Below are 24,763 nucleotides of genomic sequence, written 5' to 3' on the forward strand. Positions count from 1 at the left end.
CGGCTCCCCACGCTGCCCCCTCTCCCCCGGGCCGCGCCCCGGGGCCCCGCACTGACGGCCCATGGCGCCGCCCGCCGCCCGCCTCGCCCTGCTCTCCGCCGCGGCGCTCACGCTGGCGGCCCGGCCCGCGCCCAGCCCCGGCCTCGGCCCCGGACCCGGTGAGTGAGCGAGCCCCGGCGCCCGCCCTGCGCCGAGCTCGCCCGAGGGGCGACGCGGGCAGGCCCGGCCCCCTAGCCCCTGCCTCCCCGACTCCTTCCCCCGGCCCCTCAGCGACGCCCCCGGCCGGGGCGGTCCCCGCCTCCGCACCCCGAGCTCCCCCAGCTCCCGGCCCTCAGCGACGCCCCCCGGCCGGGCGCCCCCTGCCTCAGGACCCCCTCCCGGGACCCCTCAGCCAGGCCCCTCAGCGACGCCCCCGGCCGGGGCGGTCCCCGCCTCAGCACCCCGAGCTCCCCCAGCTCCCGGCCCTCAGCGACGCCCCCCGGCCGGGCGCCCCCTGCCTCAGGACCCCCTCCCGGGACCCCTCAGCCAGGCCCCTCAGCGACGCCCCCCGGGCCGGGCCGTCTCCTCAGCCCGAGGACCCAGGACCCTCCGCTCAAGTTCCTCAGCGACTCCCCCGGGGCCAGGATGCCCCCTGCTGCCCCGGCACCTCCCGGGACCCCGTCCTGTCTCTCAGCGGCGCTCCCCGCCTGGCGACGCTACCTCGCCTCCCCGAGCCCCTCAGGGACTCCCCCCGGCGGGGATCCCCTCCGCCCGCTCCGCTGCGACGCCCCCGCGCCTCGGGGCTCCCGAGCCGCTGCGGAGGCGAGCGCGGCGGGGCGCCCAGCCCCTCTTCCCCGTCCCCGGCTGCGTCCGCTTGCCCGACGCTGTAATTTCTGCCTGGAGAGGAGAGGAGTTGACTTGCTCGCCCTGCAAGAGGCAGGTCCGTACCCAGCCAGGACGCCCCCTCCTTACCTCCGGGGCCGCCTTGAGCCTCCCCAAACCCAGGTGCGGGCCTAGCTCGGAGAGAGGAAGGAAGGGGTAATGGGAACCCCCCCTACAAATCTTAGGGTGCTTATCCCGAAGGTGCACTGCAGAGCCCCATTTCCCAGGTAATCCCACACCTTAAACAGGGTCACTCACTCCCCAGGCCAAGGCCAAGGGCAGGTCTTCCGAGGTGGGGCTCTGGACTAGGGTGGAAGCTGGGACTTCACTTAGCTTCCATACACACCCTTCTTTGCAGCAGCAGAACTCTTTCCAAGTGAGGAGCAGGCACGAGGGCGTTGTCTGGCCCAGTTACATTTCTGTGCAGGTTGTTTGGGTGTTGAGAATTGGGCCTTCGTGAAAGGGGCGGGAAGGGTTCATTACCGGTTTGCCGGCAGTAGGAAAACCAGCTGAGGGTTCTCCACCCAAAGTCACAGACTGTGATGTTGGAAAGACAGGGTTTTGTTGCTGAAAGAAAACTCAAGAGTTGCTTTGTTTACTTAACCAGCTTGGATGAGTGAAAAAGATAGGACTGGGTGTTGTCATTTACGGTGTGACTTCAGGCCATGACTCAGCTGTCTAAGCCTCAGTTTCCTCTTCTGTAAAGGGAGGAAAATGAGAACTCCCTTTGCTTGTTGTTTCGAAAATTAAATTATATACTTCAGCTAACACCCACATATAGACGGCAGTCAATAAACATATTTTAATAATACTTTTTATAGTGCCTCACAGTTCACCAAGTGCTAGACACCTCATTTGCCCTGAGAAGGCGCTGAGCTTCCAGTCTGATTAAGCCCTGTAAAAGGCAGAGCTTGGCTTTAGATCAGCAGAAGGGGGTCTCTCCAAGTATTGTAGACCTTAGGCTCAGGAAGTGGTTTCTGAGTGATGGGCAGATTTCAACGGGGCTTCTATAAAAACTGCTACAGAAGTTTGATCACTTCTGCTATTTGCTGTATGTCAGGAATGAAGGAGAAACTTTCCGAGAGCCAGGATATGTCAACATAACTGTAACCTAGTAACCCCTTAGCTCCACTTTGCCATCTGTGTGGTCAGGATTTAATGTCCTCTACAGAGACAGAGGTATGGGTGGAAATAAACTGGTTCGCCTTCTGGAAAGGGCAGAGTCATAGTTAAGTGAGCCAGCTCTGCTTATGTTTGTTAGAAGGTGGCATCCTCTCCTCGGGCACCTTTGCTTTGCTAGGAGGGGTCAAGTGTAGCAACTCTTAGGCAGTTGGAATCGCAAACCCTGGTGTACTTTTATTTAGGAGTCTGAATTAGGGACAAATAAATAACCATTGTGAGACGATTTATGATAAGTAGCCCAAGTTTCTGCCTCAGTAAGCTTCACCAGCAATTTTTCCTATTCATCCAGGTATACCAGGGCTTTAGTGACTCTTTTTTAGTTCCAGAAGCAGTTTTAGGGAGATACCACATGGTCTAAAGGATCACATCCTGTCTCAAGACTGCCTACTAGCTTTTTAAATCCTTGAGGATGTGCCAAACTTGCCATTATATATTTTTTGATACTGTAATTTTCTCTAAAATTTTGTGGATGGAAAAAATTATTTCAATACTTATATTCTGCACAATTTTATAATATTTAAATTACTGGTGGTTTGCATTTTTGAATGCTGACTTTATAAAAACAGTTAGCTCATTCCCCGTCAATGCGAGTTCTAATTACAGTGTATAACCAACCCCAAATGATTTCCCTTCTCCTCCCCATTCTTCCTTTGAGATTCTCTTTTCCTTCACAACTGATAAGGAGGAAGATGATAGACTCTAGACTCCCTTTTCAAGGAGGAAGGCTGCCAGGGCCATAGGGCTGATGGGCTCTCTGAAGTGAGCTCCTCCCATCTGGAATTTACTTACCTGCAGGGGAGAGCCTAGAGGTAGGAAGACAGAAGGCTATTTGAGTTTTCCACCGAAGGCAAGCTACCTGCTTGGATGTTTCACTGCATTTGGGGGCTGTTGAGGTATGCATCAACAGAGCTGCTCAACTCAGGTTACATTTGCTGTGAATACCTTTTATGATGCTCATTTTCTTCTAAATCCTCATGTAACATTCATCCTGTTAGCTAGTAGTATGTTTATCATAAAACCCTATGAGTTCAATGTACAAGTGAGAGCTTCCTACTGTACAGAGTCCTGTCACTCTTAGAGATGTCATTAATGTTAGTTTACCTGATCTGATGCATGACAGGGGCTGATAGGAATAAAGTGAACTTAGCTTTCCTGCTTTTATGTTGACCCGTTATTTTTATGCTGTATTTTAAGAAACACAAAACTGTCAAAACTGACGTGATATCAAAGAACTCTGATGTTTTTATGAAAATTTGTTTTGGCCCCTAGACAAATCTTTTTTTTTTTGTATTCATTTATTTATTTTAAAGATTTTATTTATTTATTCATGAGAGACACAGAGAGAGAGGCAGAGACCCAGGGAGACGGAGAAGCAGGCCCCACACAGGGAGCCTGATGTGGGACTCGATCCCGGGTCTCCGGGATCAGGCCCTGGGCTGAAGGCGTTGTTACACCTCTGAGCCACCCGGGCTGCCCTAGACAAATCTATTTAAATATTTAAGATATGCATGAGACCCTTTATAAATCTGAAAGCAAAAAGAAGTTCCTTTTAGGCTCACTACTAATAAACAGCAAGTTGGTGTTTATATATCTATAAATAGTGTTGGTGTTTATATATCTATAGTTGGTGGTCTATATACTTAATATAGATACTATTGATAATATCACTATTTAGCATAGTTGAAGCAACAGCAATAAATGATAAAGAAAATGTATTGCTTTAAATAGTTTCACAGTATACAGATTAGGGTAATTTTTGGTGATGGGCAATATAGCACCTTTAGTTTAGAATTGGGGTCCTGTAATGAGACTTTAGGTCAGATGTTGGCAGACATTTTTTGTAAGGGGTAAGACAGTAAATAATTTGGGCTTTGTATGTAGGCTCTGTACTGTCTGTCCATTACTATTACTCCATTCTGACATTTGTTTTTAAGATTTTATTTATTTATTCATGAGAGACACACAGAGAGGCAGAGATGTAGGCAGAGGGAGAAGCAGGCTTCATGCAGGGATTCCGACGTGGGACTCGATCCTGCAACCACGGGTTCACAAGCCGAGCCAAAGGCAAATGCTCAACCGCTGAGCCACCCAGGTGTCCCTCCACTCTGACTTTGTAGGGCAAAAGGCAGCCAGAGACAAATATAAATGAATGGGCGTGGGTGTATTCTAATAAAACTTTATGGACAATGAAATTTGAAAATTTCATATAATTTTTATATGTCACAAAATATTATTCCTTTTATTGTTTTCAATCATCTAAAATTTTAAAAACCATTCCTAGCTCATGAGCTATACAAAACCAGGGAGTGGACCAGATTGGTCCTGTGTACTTTTCCAAGTCCTGCCCTAGGTCCATATGTATTGATTTTTTTCCAGTGTTCACTGGTCGGGAAAGGTGAAAAGTAGGATTCTTTTTGGTGAATAAATGAACCCTTTACATTTTCCTATTATAATTTTAAGAGACATACAGGAAAATTGGTTAAAATGGTAAATTTTATGTATATTTTACCACAATTTAAAAAAAAGATGAGGGGAAGTTCATGCACATACATTTAGATCTTTAATAATAATTTAAAAATGCTTTAAAAAGATTCAGTATGGTTCAGTGTGTGCTACATACAGAAAATAGTGTCTGCCTTGGAACTGGCCCATGGTTTGTTCAACTATGCAGATGTTGCTTTGGAGCAAACGATTGAGAGATCTGTTTCTCAGAGGAAAGCCCAGGCAGCAGGTGGCACCAGCCTGAGACACAGAAAAACAGCCAGGAAGATTAAAAAAAAAAAAGAAAGAAAGAAAAAGAAGAAGAAGAAGAAGAAAACAAACTTTTATCACTTTCCTAAACAGTTGCATTTTATTTCCATGGTTCTGTCGTCATTTTTAAAATGGCCTTAAAAAACAACAATGTGCTTAGCATGGCTGATTATTTTGTTTTAATTAAAACATTTTTGAAAAAACAAAATGAAGCATTCAAACATACCAAGTTGATTGTGTCTGTACTGTGGAACAGTTAATGCAAAACACTTGAGAGAGGCCGGAAGTTTGGATTTGTAGCCTTTGCCTGAGTTTTTGCCTCCTCTAGGACAACAGAGGAAGATATGAATGTGTCCCTTAGAAAACTACCTGTGGAGTTGTTTTTTTGTTTTTGTTTTTGTTTTTGTTTTTTTTTACCTGTGGAGTTTTTTTTTTTGTTTTTGTTTTTTTTTTTTGTTTTTTCCTGTGGAGTTTTTAAGATGAGATCTCCAGCCCCCTGATGCCACTTAGCAGGTTAGTTTCTGACTGGCTGACTGTGCAGCCCTACGTGGGGCAGAACAATGGCTGACACTCCTTCCATATTCAGTTTGATCTGGAGAGTCCAGCTAGAACCTGGAAGTGTTAGACCGGGAGGAGCAGCCCTAGTTCACTCTGTATTTCCCCTCTCTGTTGTCTTCAGTGTCTTCTCAAGATGGCAGTGGCTTCTTCCCCAGGCCTCACCTCTGAGACATTATCCTGGATTCAGACTGAAAATAGAAAGGAGAGAGGCCATTGTGGAAATGGAGGGTGGGTGTCCATACTTGTCAAAAATAGACATTATACCGAAATTTGCCTTCTTCTCTAAGGAAATCTCTCACTCCCTGCCCACCCACCCCTTTTGGTTCTTCTTCCTAAGGAAATACCTCCCTAGCCTGGACTTGCAACAGTTTATTTTTCTTTTTACAATTTTATTTTTAAGTAATCTCTACACCCAGTGTGGGGCTCGAACTTACAACCCCAAGATCAAGAGTCGTATGCTTCACCTACTAACCTAGCTGGGCGTTCTGGACTTGCAACAGTTTGAAGAGAAATGAAGTTAGGTGCTAGGAAGCACCTGGCAGACAAAAGATTTTAGGCCACCTAACATGCAAGGTTGCCCTTATTCCTCCTAATTACAACAGGACCCTCTAGGGGCTGCCTCTCTGTTAGGCCCAGCTTCTAGTTTCTCTTGCCACTGATTTAATCCTTGGCAAGTCGCCAAAGCATTAAACTTTTATTGTTCAATTTACCACAAGGGCGGGCCCTGCTTCTAGTGGGCTGAGGAGGCTGCAGCCGTTTCCAAACCCGAGTGTCACACCACATTAGCAACTTCAGACTTTGAGGGCTGGATTTCTTTCAGTTTGGTTAGATTCTTGGTTAAAACCAGAACAGTATACTCACACTCAAAGTCTGAAAGCTAGGAAATAGTAAAAACAGCATAAGCAACTTTTAAAGATGATTCAAAATGGTTGCAGCATCAGCATGTAGAACTAACTCTGCATGGTTTCTTTATGCCTTCCAAACAGATATGTTAAATGACTGTCCACGTTCCTTGGTGGCCTAAAGTTACATGAAAACATGGCGACCAAGTGATCCTCTTCTACAAGGTAGCGATCATTAACCAGTGCCATCACAGTATGTAAATTACTTGCTGCTGTTCAATCTATAAAAATTCATCTTCAAAGAAGATTATTGGGCTGGTAAAAATATTTTTAATAATGACCACAGAAGCCATATTTGTTTTTCTTTGATGTTCTTCTGAAGACTCTTCTGGTTTTAATCAGATTGTTCCCACATAAAATACAGTGGAAATCTACAATAATAAAATCCCTATTCCTATGTCTATGGGGAAATAAACAGGATGGGGACTGTCCTTTTAAGGGGTTTTCCCCTTCCCTTGCCCCAGACTCAAAGCCTCTATTACTGGTGGGTGTTTTGGCATCAGTTAAGGGCCTTCAATCCTTCCCTCCCTCCATGTTTTGCTCTTTCATTAAAGTGTTTCTGTTGTCTAATTATATCCTTTCAATCAAATTAGAGACTGCAGCATCTGGTGAGGGCCGTAACTGCCGCCATCTGCACCTCGTATATACAGGCCTTTTCAGCTGAGAATCACTCAACTTCCAAATGGCAGGAAGAGATTTGGAAAAAGTTTAGTTGGAAGGGAGGTTAACTTAAAAGGAACATCTTCAAAGGCTGGGTATGACGCCCTGCTTGCTATGATGTGTGCATAGCCATGCAGAGCTTCATTGGCTTGGCTCACCAAAGATTCTTCTCTAGCACTTGTGGCAGATGAAGGGTTTTTGATTGTCTTAGCTGAAATGACTAGGCCTCTTATCCTTATTATGGGCTTAAGGGGGCCCTGGGTGAGCTGAGAATTTCTCCCTTGAGAAGAATCTTTTGTTATGTGACCACTGGTTAATGGATATAACACTTTCTGTTTATTTGACCATTTCTTCTAAATCAGTGGTTTCAACTGGAGGAGGTTTTGCCCCCTGGAGACATTTGGCAATATCTGAAAACTTTTTTTTTTTTTTTTTTTTAAAGAGAGAGAGAGAGAGAGAGAGTAGGGGATGGCCAGAGGGAGAGAGAGAATCTTGAATAGGTTCAAGCTGGGCGTGGAGCCCAATGCAGGGCTCAAGCACAACCCTGAGATCATGACTTGAGCAGAAACTAAGAGTTGGATCCTTAACTGACTGAGCCACCCTAGGCACCCCAAAAGATTTTATTTTGAGAGAGAGAAAAATCATGAGTGGGGGAAGGGGGAGGGAGAAAGAGAGGGGATCCCAAGCCAACTCTCCACTGAGCTGAAATCATGAGTGGGACACTTAACTAACTGAGTCACCTGGGTGCCCCTAATATCTGGAAACATTTTTAATTGTCACAACTCAGGGTGGGGTGGGGTAGGATTTGCTACTGGCATGTAGCAGGTAGAGGCCAGGGATACTACTAAACATCTTACAATGCATAGGATAGCCCTCCCTCATTGAACTGTTTGGCTCCAAATGTTAGTAGAGCTAAGGTTAAGAAACCCCATCCTAATTGTATTATTCTTTTGTACTTCCCTTCACTGTGACCTAGGAGAAGGCAACTCTAATCAACATCTTGTTTCACTCTTAAGAAAGTAGACTCTTTATTATCCATATCTGAATTCTCAAGTAAGCATTTCTTTTTTTTTTTTTAATTTTTATTTATTTATGATAGTCACACACAGAGAGAGAGAGAGAGGCAGAGACACAGGCAGAAGGAGAAGCAGGCTCCATGCACCGGGAGCCCGATGTGGGACTCGATCCCGGGTCTCCAGGATCGCGCCCTGGGCCAAAGGCAGGTGCTAGACCACTGCGCCACCCAGAGATCCCTCAAGTAAGCATTTCTGACAGTGTTTTGGAAACCTAAGTGGCATAAGGATGTCTGAGATTCACCGTTTCTACTCTCCCTAGAGTACAATTGCCAGATTAAATACTAGACATTCAGTTAAATTCAAATATCAGATAATGAATAATTTTTTTTTTTTTTATAAATCTGTCTCATGTAGTATTTGGGAATGATTACCTTAAAAAGTTGTCACTTTAATCATTTTTATCTTGGGACCAACTAACAAGTGCCTACCACATGCCTACAGTATGCCCAGCATCTCTGACTAGGACTCGTTCCTGTGCCAATTCATAAAAGACCACAACTTTGTTGCTTTAGATTTTACTTTAAAGATGTGCTCTAAGGATATGCTGTTGACCTGCTATTCAGTTCCCAACTCAAGAATTCTTATATTATTTGGCCATCCCATATCAACCAAGGGAAGCTAAATAGCCCACAGCCTAGCTTCCATGGAGTGTTGGCTGCCCTCCAGGGCTCCATTATATGGGAACTTTCTTGCTATCTGAAATTAACAATAGGGCATAGGCAATACTGATGAAACTTGTCCAGAAGCTGGATTATGTCAGTTTGTTTTATCTCCTTTAATACTAATTGAGAGTTTCAGAGAGTGTGAAATAGAGTTGGTCAAGAGATAGTGAGGCAAAGTGGATTTGTGCCAAGGTCTCCTTGCTTAAAGCAAACTCAGAATATAAAAATGTATATTTTCATTACAGAGGGGGTTGATTATCCCTTTTACAAATAGCTTTGCCATAGATTTCCTTTTAATAGCAGATTTCTCTGGTTTAAGTAGCAAGTACTTGATTTACCTACTTTCCTGGAACTTCTCATATTCTCATAGGTCATTGCTAGGTAAGTCATGATTGGCTAGCCTAGAGTCCTGAGTTGGTGAGGAAACCAGGGCACTCTAAATATGTCTATAATGCATTTCCCCCCCAATTTCCCCATATACTTGCTAATATTTGCCAGTCACATTCTGAGTGGTCTGTACTTGCTATTGATTCAAAGATGAGTGAGGTGCTAGTGGAAGCAGGTTCCAGATGCTTCTTGAGCAGTTAAAGTTCAAGGAGATCAAGTCTGACCAGGCTGTGGCAGCATGCACTGAGGGACCTGTCTTAGAGCCCCCAGTTCCGACAGGGGTGTATTGCTATCTGATCTAGACACTGACCTTTCAAGTAGTGTTCCATCTTTTTGTCTTGTTTTTGTTTCCTTTAGAGTTGATTCATAAGGCACTAAGTTATTGTCCATCAGAGAACTGAATTTTGAGCTTTAAAACATAAACTTCCTGTTTCCTTATGTGAAAACTATGTTTATTGTGAAATTTCATGATTGAAGTAGATCCATTTGTACTCAAATATACGGATAGATACCATCACCAAAGTATGATAGAATATGTTCTGGTGGTATTGGCAATAAAATCCATGTTTAATTCATTAAACTTAAGTTCTGAGCTGAGGACTTCTGTCTGAGTGTGCCCATTCTTTCACTGAGGCTTGGCCTTATCTCTCTGTATATGTTATAGAGCTAGATTCTTTCTCAGAAGCTATCTTTTGGTCTTTAATCTGATGATTGTATAGTTTTTTGTTCTTTTTTTTTTTTTTTTTTAAATATCCTAAAGCACTACTGCATACTTGATTTAAATTTCTCAAGCACTACTGCATTTTCATGGTGACTGTTGCTGGCAGAAACACATGTCCTTCATAGTGGCAACCATGGCATGTTCTCAGGTGGGTCCTGCCTGGGTAGGAGTGGAGCATATTCAAGATGAGAGCCAGATGGGGAAAAAAATGGTTGGTACCCAAGCAGCACTGCATTCTGGGTTGTTTTTCAGTTTTTTATATAACTAACAATAAGGACTCCTCTCTACAGTGTTTTCACCGGTCTTCTGAACTTAAACCTCTGGTCTTATATTTACAGTAGGTTCAGTTTTCTTGGAATAGTCCTTTTTTTTTTAAGAACTTTTTAAGATTTTTAAAAAATATTTTATTATTCATAAGAGACATACACACAGAGAGAGGCAGAGACACACGCAGAGGGAGAAGCAGTCTCCATGCAGGGAACCCAACGTGGGACTCGATCCCGGGTCTCCAGGATCAGGCCCTGGACTGAAGGCAGGCGCTAAACCGCTGAGCCACTCAGGGATCCCTAGAATGATTATTTTTATAGTAATTCTACTTTGGGCAAAAGTACAGCTTGTTCTATGGTCATTTCAACTGTTTAATACATATCCCCCCAAAAAAAATTTTTCAAAAAAAAATACATAGCCCAAGAACATGATATGTGAATGTCTATCTTGAATTTGGATGACTGAATTTACAGCTGATTGAGTTTGTTTACAGTTTTTGAAAAGAAACTAAGGTAAATTAATTATAAAACACATGTTTTCACAGTATCCTTTAACAAATTTTTATTATGGGAAATTTAGAACATGTGCAAAAATAGAAGAATGTAGGGAAGTCATGTGTATCCATGTCCCAACTTTCATGATTATCAACCATGGCCAATATTATTTTGTTTGTACCTTCTTCATCTTCCCAACTAGATTATTTTGTAACAAATCTCAGACATAGCATCTTATCTGTAAGTATTTCAGCACGTATCTCTAAATGAACTCTTTTCAAAAACATAGTAACAATACGTTACCATCATAACACTTAGAAAAACTAATAATAATTCCTTAATGTTATCAAGTATTCAGTCAGTAATCAGTGTTCAAATTCTCCAGGTTGTCTCATCAGTTGTTTTACAGTTTAACTCGGGATCTAAACCAGGTATGTTTAGGTGATGTGACAAGAGTCTCTATTAACTTAGAGGATTCCCCTCTTTTTCTTTTTTCTTTATAATTTATTAGTTGAAGATGTGGTTTCTTTTAAGCAAAAAAGAGTACTTAAGTACCTTTTTGATGGATTCAGGGCCCACATTGAAGGTGAGTTACTTTTTTTTTTTTTTTTACCAAAGAATTGTCACATGCATTAGAGAAACATGTAAAATTAGAGAATTTTATTTTATTGTGTTTTCATAAGATTTTATTTTTAGTAACCTCTACACCCAACATGGGGGTTGAACTCAGAACCCTGAGATCAAGAGTCACATGCTCTAATAACTGAGCCAGCCAGGTGCCCTAAAATTAGAGAATTTTAAGGTTGGAAGAAATTTTGAGCTATCAGTACACTCCAGTCACATCATCCTAGATTTTTGAACTTCAGTTCCATTATGATAGAATCTTGAAATTTGAGTTTAAATTGAAGGGATATTGAGACCATCTGTCTCAAACCCCATTGTTTCACAAGTGAAGAAACAGGCCTCAAGTGTCCAGGTGATTTGCTTAAACCACACAGTGCAGCTAGTTATCTGGTGTCCTTTCTCTTTACATACTGTGTATACTGAGAACCTCCTTCCCCAATTATCCTTTCTCTAGTCTAGATCTGATAACCTAAGTCTATATGATCATGGGAATCACTGCTCTTACCACAGCCATCTAGAGGTAGGAAAATGTTGGGTACTACTGCCTTCCCACAGTCATGTGTCTCTTTACTCTTTACTTCAGGGCTCCACATAACTGAAATAAGCATTCCTGTAGTGCTTTTGAGTGTCTGTGTGCAAAAGGCAGTTTTTCCCAGGACGTGAACTTTGAAGATATACCTACAAGTTCCCAGTGAACACCAATCTATACCAGAAATCCAGCAGAGTAGTAGTTGTGTTGAGCAGACATCTGACAATACTGTTATATTGCCCTCCAAATATTAAAAGGAGCTTTTTCCACATAAGCCTTGTATTTCTTTTTTTTTTTTAAGCCTTGTATTTCTATAATTCTACCCACTTACTAGCTTTTAGAGATATTTTTAAAGGAACAGAAGATATTCCCATTGGAAAATGTTTTTACTGTCTTATTTTAAGATGCCATAATTGAGTTTAGTGTTTATTAATTCATGTTGATTCCAAACTGGGTCAAAACCAACTGAATTCTTCCAACATAGAATCACTAGAGATGCTGATGTGGTCCTTAACAGACACTTAACTTTGATGAATTAAAAACAGCAACTCTCACAGACATCATGAATAGAGATCCAACTAGTAATTCTACCAGAAAACTAGGAATATTCTAGAGTCACTATGAGAACATTTTTCTGTTTCTCAATAGTATGGTTTCAGACAAATAGTGTAATTAGAAATGATCTAGTTTTAGAGACTCTTTGAGAACATATTCTTCAACTTTATTAAATCTTATCAAGGAGCAGAATGTCATTTGGTTAACTGCTGCTTTCCTACCACTATCTCATATGTCAAGTTTTAATTATTTTAAAAGAATGTCTCATTATAATATTTTAAGCATGAATTTTAAAAATACTGTGCATGTACAAGCTGCCAGAGTTAAATTGCCTGGGACTGTATTAACTTAACATTTTCCTCACTTATAATAAGTACAAATATTTCTTTTTAAAGATTTGTTTATTTATTTTGAGAGAGAATACTTGTGTGTGCAAGCAGAGGGAGGGGCAGAGGGAAAGAGAGAATCTCCAGCAGACTCCTCGCTGAGTATGAAGCCCAACTGCGGGCTCCGTCTTATGACGCTGAGATCATGACCTGAGCCTAAACCAGGAGTTGGACACTGAACCGACTGAGCTACCCACGTGCCCCAAGTACAGATATTGGGTCATATAATTCATTAGAACATATAAACAAAGATGTGTTTCATCACACTTACAGTTGATATTTTGATTAGGAAAAATTTATTTGCTTCATTATGCCTCCCCGCCCCCAACCTTACTTCTTATTCATTGAATGCGTGGATTCAGCACAGAACTCACACTATATATATTTTCTATCCTGATGGTATCCTGATGGTGATGGTACCCTGAAAACTTTAAACAGAATTATAATAGGAAAAAAAAAAAAAAAAAAAAGAATTATAATAGGATGAACTGCCTACCTACTCTGATTATATTGCCTTGTATAGATAACTATTTTTGTGGACCAGAATGAAATATATGATCAGGATGGTCTCAAATGTATAATAAATTTGATTTTTTAAAAAAATTTATAATTACATAATAATAATAATAATAATTTATTGGGCACCTACTTGCACATCCTCCAATTCTTCCAGTTGCCCTGAGCTGTAGTTAACCTAATCCCCCATTTTATAAGTGAGGAAATGGAGGCTCAAAGAGGTTAGCTGAGTACCTGTAGCTTGTAAACCAAGTAAGTCTCCCTAACTGCACTTTCCAAACTGTACCACATTGTTGCTAGAAGCTTTCCATGCAAAACAGTATTCGATTTAAACTATTCCATAACCCTTGAAATTAAATATTCAATCCTATAAGTTTCTGTGTGTGTCTGTGTATTCCTTAGCTATCACTTATTAAGGGGGTCCTTAGACTTCATGGATCTTGGGGCTACATAGAAGGGCTTAAGAGGTTCCATGAGTGCTTCTGAAATTGTAAATGTTGTGTATGTGGTATTTGTTTGAGGAGCAGGTCCCTATTTTTCAAACAATTCTCCAAGAGGTAGACTGACTTTGAGAATTTTAATGTGGAAAATATTTTTTGGTATTTCTAGGTCTTCTATAGCTCATGCCTCTAAAATTATTGAAATCTTCAAATACTTTTACATACAGCATGTGAATATGTGAGATCCTATGGATTTTGAGGTATAACTATCAAAGTTTAGAATATATGTGACATCAGGTATTTTCTTATTAACCAACCCTTCGAAATTCCAAGCATAACCAACAATAATAGCTTTATTTTTTTTTTCAATAATAGCTTTAAAAGAGAAAGCTCCAGCTAGCTTTTATTAGCAATGAAGGACTATTGAGCTTTCACCCAAACATGAAGTCTTTGCCTACAGATCTTACTACCATGGACATGACCTCCAGGCCTTCATAGGGTAGCAGGTCCTACAGAAAATGGTTGGCATAAAATCATTTGCTCAAGATCCTCAACCACAGGTTTGATTATCCTAATGTGATTCTACTTATCTCAAGGGAATTTTCAATAAAATTAGCATCTCCAATTTAAAAAATAAATGTCATATGCCATACTTTGGAGAATTTTGGTGATAGAGGAAAAGATAAAGAATTACCAACTTAGAAGAGTGGAATTAGTGTTCTGGGCGCTCTGATGCCAGTCTCATCGAAGTTTTTTGCTATATTGCTAAATTTCTGTCAGGCTTATGTTTAACTTGAGGGCTGTTTCCATTCAATCCCCATAACAAAACCTTCAGAGTTCTCCCATGGAGGGATAGGGTCAAACAGATGAATTCTGTAAGGTAATTGGGATCTAGCCAGAGAAAATGAGGAAATGAAGTTTCCTCAGTGTTCACAGTTTATTATTCCTTCTTCCTCTGACACCTTCTCCCTAGACTTCCGAGACGCACACACTCTTAGCTTTTCTCCCACTTCCCAGGCCGCACTTTCTCACTCATCAGTGCCAGGCCCTCCTCTTTCCCTGCCTGAAATGTTGCAGGGCCCCCGGAATCAGCCCCAGATGTCTTCTCTCTCCACACACAGTAATCCTGTTCTCTCCACACATCCGTGCTGTTCCTGCCACATTTCTAGCTCCAGTCTCTCTCGGCCTCTTTCCTTAGCTCCTGGCTCATCAAGCCATCTACTTCCTGTGTATCTCCACCCAGTGTTCTGAAGGGTATCTAAGATTTAACCCATCCACAGCCAAACCCTGGGTTCCACTCAAGGTACTCTGCCCCTCTTGTGCCCTCTCCATTGTAGTAAATGGCATTTCCTCTCAGGCCCATGTCCTTGGGGTTCTGCTGACTCTTCTTTTTCTCAGACCCTATATTCAAAACTCCAGCAAATACTTTTGGCTCTGCCTTCAAAGCACATCCAGAATCCAGCCACTTTTCACCACCTTTCAGCCACCAGCCTGGTCCAGGCCATCCTTTCTAGCCTGTCTTTCTGCTATAACCACCTGTTTGATCTCCCCACTGAGTTCCTGCCTCTCTAAAGTTCTTCCTCTACCCAGTAGCTAGACAGTTGTTTTAAAAGATAAGTCAGATCATGTAATTTCTCTGCTCAGAACCCTACACTGGCTTCCCTTTACACTCAGAACAAAAGCCAAAATCTGATTTATGTAACGCTCTAGACCTTGTGCATCCTGACCTGGCTTCTCTCCTCCCCCTCCTATTCACTTCCCACCCACTCACCCTAATCCTGGTTAGAGGAGCTGCCTTTTAGTTCCCCAAACTTGCCAAACACGCTGGGTCCCGCAGGGGTCTTCCATTTGCTGTGCCAATTGCCAGTACTGCTCTTCCCACATTGTCTCTATGGTTTTGTTTCCTTTTTTTTTTTTTTTAAGATTTATTTATTTATTTATGATAGACGTAGAGAGAGAGAGAGAGGCAGAGACACAGGAGGAGGGAGAAGCAGGCTCCATGCTGGGAGCCTGACGGGGGGACTCGATCCCGGGACTCCAGGATCGCGCCCTGGGCCAAAGGAAGGCGCTAAACCACTAAGCCACGCAGGGATCCCCCTGTTTCCTCTTTTTTGACCTCATCCCTGCTCAAATGCCTCCTTCTCTCCAGGCCTTTTCTGGCCCACCCTCTCTAAAAGAGAGCCCCTGCCAGTCAGTTTCCATCCCCTTACTCCATTTTTCCTTATAGTATTCCTCACTATCTGATATGAATTTGATTGGTTTGTTATAAGTGTGGATCCCCTGTTAGTGTGTAAGCTCCATGACTGCAGTGTTCACCAATATAGCCTTAGTGCTGTGAACAGTGCCAGACACATGGTATGTACTGAATCAATACTTGTTGAATGGATTAATAAATGATATTCTAGGTATGAGATCTATCACCTTTGTTCATTCCCTTTCACTGAATGCCTAAATATACAGCTGGCCATGTGATATTTTATTTTTATTGGTTTAAGCCATTTCTTATCTAGCTAAAGCTTATATGTCAGTTTTACAGCAATAGACAATAAGGGAGGAGGGGTCCTCGTTGTGCCCTTTGGTATTGTGATGAAATCAAGATGCGCACATCACTTTAATCCAGAATATTCACATTTGTTTTCCTTTTTTTAATTTTTATTTATTTATGATAGAGAGAGGCACAGACCTAGGCAGAGGGAGAAGCAGGCTCCATGCTCTGGGAGCCTGACGTGGGACTCGATTCTGGGTGTCCAGGATCGCGCCCTGGGCCAAAGGCAGGCGCCAAACCACTGCGCCACCCAGGGATCCCCTGTTTTCCTTGTTTTTTTCCACAATTGACATGCACTGGGCAAACCCATTAAAAAAATAATCATAAAATATGGTATATTCTCTGTTTCCCTAATGCATCTGAGAAGAAGATTTGAGTCTAGGAGAAACACACTGAAGCAAACAAACCTGCACTTTGCTATTATTCCCCTCTCAGATGCCACATTATCCCCATTCACAGGACTGACAGGTGTGGATAGCCACCACATTCTTTTGTGTTACAAATCAAGTCATCTGAGCCTCTGGGAACACTGACCCCACCATCCTGCAAGTTGCTATCTATTCCTAAGGCCTTCCATTGGGTGGCTGGCCTTTCTGGCTCCCGGGCAACTCTTCAACCACTTGTGGTAGGAGATAAAAGATGTATTAACACATAGCAATTAAAATTCTAGCAATCGGCAAAAGATTGGCTTGATGCAGTTAGAATCATCTAGTCTAGTGGTTCCCAAGCCAAATTACTTAACAGAAGCACTTAGGCAGATTTTTAGAAATACAGGTTTCCAGGTCCCACTCTTACTCTGGAGTCGGGAGTCTCAAACTCTACACACACACAGAATATTTCTTCCTGTCTAGCAGATCATATATATTTCTAGTGATAATAAATGCTATGAAGCAAACAAATGAAAGACAAAAATCTAGGAGTGGAAATGGTGAAGATGGGTTTTCTGAGGAGGTAACATTTAGTCTGCATTGGGAGGTATTAGGGGTAGAACATTTGGGTAGGAAGTAGTATGGTGTGTTTAGGGAATTAGAAACAGACCAGTGTGGCGGGAGCATAGCAAGTGACTAGAAGAGCTTAGGGTGCCGTGAAAAGAAAGGACTGGGGCCACATCACTGAGGCTTTGCAGGTAAGGATGAAGTGTTTGGGTTTTGTTCCCAGTGCTTACATTTTCCTGGGAACTTTGAGCACCGTGCAGAGAACAGATTGCAGGAGCATGGAAATAGAAGCTGTGAGTTCTGAACAAGGTTCTACTATCCTCTGATGGTGAACAAGACTAAAGTGGTGGCACCTAAGATGGGAAAGAGAGGGCATTTTCAGGGTATATATTTTAAGAAAGTCAACAGGATTTGCTGATGAGGGGAAGTGAGGTAAGGAAAAGTATGGGGAAAGCAAGGATGATCTGAAGGGGTCCTTTTAGAGGCACTGTAGGGGGTGGTTGAGTGCCCCAGTTGCCCCAACTGTAAAATGGGATATTGAGGGATCTCCCCACCAGATTGGTAGGAAATTGATATTTATAAAACATTTAGAGCAGAGCTTGGCACATGGTAAAATACCACATAAGCGTTACTGGTGCTGTGGACAATGGCAATTCATCCAAGGTCGCACAGCTGGCCAGCAGCAGGTCCAGGACAAGAAACCAGAGCTTTGCCTCTTGGTTCGGTGTATTTTATGCTACACTGAGCTGCCTCCTTCAATTACCTTTGAACTTTTGTATTTATGCACACTCTGGGTAGAGTGTTTGGTTGTTTTGGTACCTGATGAGTTGCACTGACTGTAACATATGAATGTCACACCAAGCATGATAAATTGCTATGATGTTCTGTGTGGCCTGGAAATCCAGGTTATTTTGGTTGTCCATAAAACCGTGCTATTCCAGACAAAACAAAGGGCCCAGATCGAGGGAGGAAGGAGGTACAGGAAGAGAGATGGTTTGTGGATAGATTTTAAATATTAAAAGAAATATCGCCAAAAACCAAAAAAAAAAAAAAAAAAAAAAAGAAATATCTTCTAGAATGTAGATGTGCTCATGTTGTTCACATGCTTAGGTTGGAACAGGCACATGCACTGCTCTGGAGACGGGGCTGAGTCCTTCATACCGGAAGTTATAGGTCAGTGCATGCCGGGGGAAGGAAAGAAAGAAAGCTGAGAATGTCAGTGTAACTCCCCCAGATTGTCAGGTTCCTAGTGATACATCTTAAAGAAGTGTTTGAAGTATTTCTATCTGTCAGTTTCAACTAAGCTAATTTTTAAAAATTGCTCTTTGTACTGTGCCTTTCTCATGAACCTCTGTGAATTTAATGCATGCAATATGTGGGGGGAAATCCTATCAGCCTCAGTTCCCATCCCCCCCCCAAAGTCTGAGAAGCAGATTTTAGAAGCACATTGCTGCACCTGCAAGGATTTTGTCATTTTATTAAACGGACCTGAGATAATATTCAGTGTGTCTTGTAGGGAGGAATTTCGGAAAGAGGTGAGAGAAAATGCCAAGTTGGCCCCTGTTCCCTCTTGTTAACTATCTATTCTGTTGCATCTCTATCTAAAACAGTGTTGGGAGGACTGTTCTTCATTACCAGGGAATGTGAGTCATTCCCAGACTTGTGTGATTGGGATTCCAAAGCGTTGCTGTATCCGATGGTCTTATTAAATCCAAGTGTCAGTGCAGCCTTTCAGACTGTAGGGGAGAGCTCACTTACAGCTGGTGACCTGGTTCTAGTTACCACACAGAGACACTGGCGAGACCAGTGCCCCCCTCCAAGCACCCAGAATCCCTTGTGATGGCTCTTACCAACTGTTCCCAGATTTGGGGGTTTCCTGGTTCACTTCATGGGCTTCAATACATTTCAGCTCCCTGTTTATATCCTAGTTGGGATCTGTATACTTTAGGGGAAAAGTATCTGTAAAGTGTCTATAGACAAGCTAATGCCAAGGCTAGCCCAGCATTTGGAGGGGACTGCATTTCAGATTTACTCAGCCCTAGCAGTGTTAATTTCGTGGTGTCCAGGATCTAGCAAGACACTATCCATTTCCAGCTGAGTCCAAACAAAACAAATAAAACATCGACCAGAGAGGGAGGAGACTATGGATGTTGCCAGAAAATTAGTTTTCCCTGTCTTTTCTTTCTCCTAGAATGTTTCACAGCCAATGGTGCAGATTATAGGGGAACGCAGAACTGGACGGCGCTACAAGGCGGGAAGCCATGCCTGTTCTGGAACGAGACTTTCCAGCATCCATACAACACTTTGAAATACCCCAATGGGGAGGGGGGCCTAGGCGAGCATAATTATTGCAGGTAAGATGGGACCACACAGTGCTTTATTTATTTATTTATTTATTTTTTTAAAGATTTATTTTTATTTATTTATGATAGACAGAGAGAGAGAGAGAGAGAGAGAGGCAGAGACACAGGAGGAGGGAGAAGCAGGCTCCATGCAGGGAGCCCGACACGGGACTCGATCCCGGGACCCCAGGATCACGCCCTGGGCTGAAGGCAGGCGCGAAACCGCTGCACCACCAGGGATCCCCCCACACAGTGCTTTAAAAAGAAAATCTTTGACCTTCTTTTCCAGTCCCTTCCAGCATAGCTCACAACTACGGAAAGCTTCTTTGTCTCCTCTTGGCCAACTCAGAAAGCCTTTCTTGTTACTATTTTAAAAATCTTCCTCCCACACCTTGCTTGTGTGTGTGTGTGTGTGTATGTGTGTATATACATACACATACAGAGTCTACCACTCTTTTCAACTGAGATTGCTTTGATACAAAGGCTTTCAGAGCTCTGCTTTCCTGTACAATCACTTACATGTCTCTTGGGAAGGGCTTTCTTAGTTGGCCCTATCAGTGAACAATAGGTAGCAAAGCTTTCTAAGCTACTGTGAATGTGGTGGTCAAGCAGAGCACCATCTGTGATCCAAACCTCCCTCTGCTTCTGAGCAAAGGAAGTTGTCCTACATTATCCCACCTCCTGCCAACCCACAATAACCTTGCTCTGGGAGCAGCTATAGCCATTAGATTTGTGATGTTTCCTTTCTTTCCTTAGAATAAGGTGTTTCTTTGGTCTTAACCTCCTATCTGACTCTGGCAGACTCTACCTGAGATCTTCACCTGAGATACAAGAGTCTGGTAACTTCACCTGAGATCCAAGGTGCTTCAGATGTGTACTTGCAGTTTTCCACGGAGATGATCCATGACTTTGATTAGATTCTCAAAGTTAGCAGTGATCCAAAACAAGTTAAGAATCACTGGTCTAGGGAAGCCCGGGTGGCTCAGTGGTTTAGCACCGACTTCAGCCCAGGGTGTGATCCTGAGACCTGGAATGGAGTCCCACGTCGGGCTCCCTGCATGGAGCCTGCTTCTCCCTCTACCTGTGTCTCTGCCTCTCTCTCTGTGTGTGTCTCTCATGAATAAATAAATAAAATCTTAAAAAAAAAAAAAAAAAAAGAATCACTGGTCTATAGGGACAAGAGCAAAGAAAGATTCTAAGCACTTTCAGTTATAGCTACATTTAAGCTATTTATACTCAAGATCCTGATAATGTGACTCGTGGTTCAGCACTGTGTCGAATTTAGTTATTATTAGGACAGGTACAAAGGCAGCCTCTTGAGCCATGAGGACAGAGAGAAATGATCACTGAGCTACACTGTGAGCCATATGCTATGTCCCTGGTTCTACCAGTATGTTGGAATCTCAACCATGGTACTGTCAACCCAGGTGAGCCACCATATTCATACCTGCATTGCATGGGCCACACTGTTTACCCTCTCTCTCTATGTACCTTTGCTAACACTCGAGGACCCTTGTGGATGTCTTGAAGTCCCAGGCCTGTCATCCAGGTTACCCCTGTGCCTATAGCTCTCTCCTTTACCTCTGCTCTAATTTGTTCCAACTGGCCATTTCCCCACAGTTGCTGTTGGATTATTTTTTATTTGTTACTATAAAAATGTTAAAAGCTTTTCCAAAAAAATTCTCAAAAATTATAGATGAATATTGCTTAAATAAAGTCTCTCATTTGACAACTTTCCCCTGAAATCCTCGACAAGCCCCATTTCCCAGAGGTAAGAGTTCGTATTACTTCACATTTTGCTATCTGTTGCATTTTATTGTTAAAATTTACACACACTCAACTCATTCTTTTACATTTTACTTTCAGAGTTATACATATTCATTAAAATATTTTTTGCATAATTAAAGCAATTAACCTCACTCTATCTCTGGTTTCTTTCTTTCTCTATTGCTATTCATAGAAATAGTTGGGTTGGGTTGGGAAGAGAAACCAGTGTTTGGGATTTTTGTGTGTTTGTTTGTTTTTACACGTTACTTAAATTCTTGTTCCAAAGTGTCTCTTGGTAGTGGGCTACTAGTTTATGCTATTATTCTGTTGCTTTCTATCAAACACGACTTCTAAGACGAGCTCCTGGGGGGACACCTGGGTGGTTCAGCGGTTGAGTGTCTGCCTTTGGCTCCTGGGTGTGATCCTAGGGTCCTGGATCGAGTTCCGCATTGGGCTTCCTATGGGGAGTCTGTTTCTCCCTCCGCCTGTGTCTCTGCCCCCCTCTCTCTTTCTCTTTCTATCTCTCATGAATAAATAAATAAACCTTTAAAAAAAAAAAAAAAGCTCCTGGATTAAGCCCGACTTTAAGGTAAATTTTAAATTTCCAAAGAGGTTTAATTCCTATGAAAAAGAAAGTCTTTTCTCACAGATTAGCACCCAGCCCTACACAGGCTCCCAGAAATGCACATAGTTCACTGTGAGAGCCTGGAGGGAATCATCTTTCTCCTCAGCCCTGGCCAGCAGCAGCCTCTCCTTTGACTTGATGGAATGTACCAGACCTGAACTACCAGTTTCTACTTCAGAAAAAAAGGGAGGCCGAAATGTTGATTCTCATCACATCAGTGAGTCCAGGCCTTTTGTTTTTGCACTGCTGTGAAATCCAAGATGAATTTGCTTATTCTTTATTAAGCTATTCTGATGCTTTTCAGAATGGTTTTGACATTGATAACAAACAGTTGTTTTCTAAGGTCTTTACCAAATACTACATCAAAGCTGTACACCGAATAGAGGGAGGAAGATGACAGTGAAAAACTGTTTAAAGAAGGGCTTTGTACAAGTTTTCCTGCTTTGATTTCTCGGCTGACATCCGACACCATGTTTGTCTTGTGCTCTGGTGCCAGACTCATCGCAGTGGAGATGTCTGCGAGATGGCGAGTGATGGGAATGCACTTCTCTGAGCTCGACGGATCTGGATTAGAGGGGAAGGCAGAGGGACAGGGAAGAGCAGAGTTGGCGCTGGCACCTGCCTTTGGGCACAAAAACTGAAAGGACCCTTTGTGCTTCAGGGCGGCTTATCTTCTGGGCCTCACAATAGGTTTATCCGTCTCAGGCCTGATAGGGGCGGCCCCACTGCTCCCGCTGCAGGGTCTTTATGCCCAGTTCCGGACTAACCGGAGTGTCAGGTTTCCAGTGTTCTGAATCGAAAGAAAGGGAGCTGAGAACGCCGAGGAGAGGCAAGGCTTTTCTGTGTGTGTGGTAACCCTGGCTGTTTTGGAGTCTGTTTCAGAAGGATGGCTCGTTATTGTCAGGGCACTCTTGAGTTGAAAAACCTTAAAGAGCATTTTAGAAATGTTACCTAAACCTTTAAAACATATTGCTGCTGCATCAGAAGTTGGTATCAGGATCATAGGAATGCATGTTCTGACTGAAACTGTCTTAGCTTGCTTTCTTTCTTTTTTAAAAGATTTTATTTATTTATTCATGAGAGACAGAGAGAGAAAGAGAGAGAGAGGCAGAGACATTGGCAGAGAGAGAATCAGGCTCCTCACAGGGAGCCCGAAAAGGGACTTGATCCCTGAACCTGAGATCATGCCCTGAGCCAAAGGCAGATGCTCAGCTGCTGAGCCACCCAGACATCCCTCTTCTTCTTCTTTTTTAAATAATCTCTACACCCAATGTGGGGCTTGAACTCATGACCCTGAGTTCCAGAGCTGCATGGTCTTCAGAGTGAGCCAGCCAGGTGCCCCCCTTTTTCTCTTCAAAAGAAATAGCACTGAGATACATACCAATTATTAGAAATAACACAGAGGGGGGATCCCTGGGTGGCGCAGCGGTTTGGCGCCTGCCTTTGGCCCGGGGCGCGATCCTGGAGACCCGGGATCGAATCCCACATTGGGCTCCCTGCATGGAGCCTGCTTCTCCCTCTGCCTCTCTCTCTCTCTCTCTCTCTCTGTGACTATCATAAATAAATAAAAATTAAAAAAAAAAGAAATAATACAGAAGTTGACAAGTTCCATTTTGGTAAACTTGAAAAGCAATGGACCAGTTGACTTAACATGACAGAAATGTTACTTGTGTGTCCTTGCCCCGACAGAAATCCAGATGGAGATGTGAGCCCCTGGTGCTATGTGGCAGAGCACGAGGACGGTGTCTACTGGAAGTACTGCGAGATTCCTGCTTGCCAGAGTAAGGCTCTCATGCACCCACTGCAGGTTTCAGGACACTGAGCACCGAGGGTACAGAGTGAAAGGCCACTCCCAGAGGGCAGGTTGTTCAGGCAGGTGGATTTCATGAAGCAGGTGAAAGGAGAAGCCATCCTGGGCTGAAGATTTTCCTCCTCTTGTTGAGGCTTTTCAGGAATAGAATGCCTGGTTTCCCTAGGACCCGTTCCCTTAATGGATAAGTCCACCCAGAATTTCTAATTCTACTTAATTTCCTCACGTGGATTCATTCATGGATAGAGAGATGGCAAGAGCTCAGTAGAACGCCAGGGAAACAAAACTACCTCACGCTTTAGGGAATGAATTGTCTAGAATGAATGAAGAATCCTTTATAGACAGTAAAACTAAACTATGACACTACTTATTATTTGCATTTGATGCACTATCTCCCCTGAAAAATGGTATTTGGGAAATACCTCATTGATCCCCTCCAACACCAGTGTGATTGTCCTTTTCCTCATGTAAGTATAAAGATGTTCTGTTGTCATGATAACTCATACCTCATCCCTCTCTACTATGAAAAACCCAGTTTCTTTAGCCTTTTATGCCAATGCCTGTTTTTTAGCTGTTGCCTTCATTCATTTGTTTATTATATACAAGGTACAAAGGTAAAAAGATACCATGACCCTCAGGGAATATGTGCGGTGGCAGGGATTCTTAGGAAGATACTTGAAAAAAAGGTAGGAAATATTATAGGAAGGCTTAAAGTATAGAATCCAAAACCAGAACTGGAAGGAGTTTATTAATGTAGTGTTCGTCAGATCTTTTTTTCTTTCTTTTTTGAGAGAGAGGGGTCGGAGGGGCAGAGGGAGAGAGAGAGAATATTAAGCAGGCTCCACGCCTAGCATGGAGCTCAACACAGAGCTCAATCTAAGAAGCCTGAGATCATGACCTGAGCCAAAATCAAGAATCAGATCCTTAACTGACTGAGCCCCCGTAACATCTCCAAATATGCCAAGGGGAACAGGTTTTTTTAGTTACTAGAGCTGAGGAAAGGGATCGTGCATTCATAATAATTCTACCTGGGTTGTTTTTTCCATATTATTTATCCTCACTCCTTGCCCTGCCACCTTTCTCACTCCTCAGGAGGACTGGAGGCTGTGCATATAGAGTAATATGGGAAGTCTGCGGGGGACCTGGGACCTCTCACTCAACTCACGCC

At 42.9% G+C, this 24,763-nt stretch overlaps 1 protein-coding gene across 5 annotated transcripts in view; it reads left to right on the forward strand.

Annotated features, from left to right (window-relative positions):
- Positions 1-24,763, forward strand: part of KREMEN1 (kringle containing transmembrane protein 1) — a 73,766-nt gene continuing 49,003 nt past the window's right edge. The window contains exons 1-4 of one of the 5 annotated variants that reach the window (XM_077874199.1): positions 2,842-2,936; positions 6,339-6,419; positions 19,243-19,405; positions 23,475-23,566. In XM_077874199.1, the coding sequence (XP_077730325.1) occupies positions 6,383-6,419; positions 19,243-19,405; positions 23,475-23,566 (292 nt within the window). In that variant the 5' untranslated portion in view covers positions 2,842-2,936; positions 6,339-6,382. Of the gene's footprint in view, positions 159-250; positions 920-2,841; positions 2,937-6,338; positions 6,420-19,242; positions 19,406-23,474; positions 23,567-24,763 lie in introns of those variants that run through there. The other 4 variants (XM_077874196.1, XM_077874197.1, XM_077874198.1 and 1 more) reach the window with 4 other exon arrangements.

This window comes from Canis aureus, chromosome 27 (genome assembly GCF_053574225.1).
Source record: "Canis aureus isolate CA01 chromosome 27, VMU_Caureus_v.1.0, whole genome shotgun sequence".
In the NCBI taxonomy this organism is placed as follows: domain Eukaryota; kingdom Metazoa; phylum Chordata; class Mammalia; order Carnivora; family Canidae; genus Canis; species Canis aureus.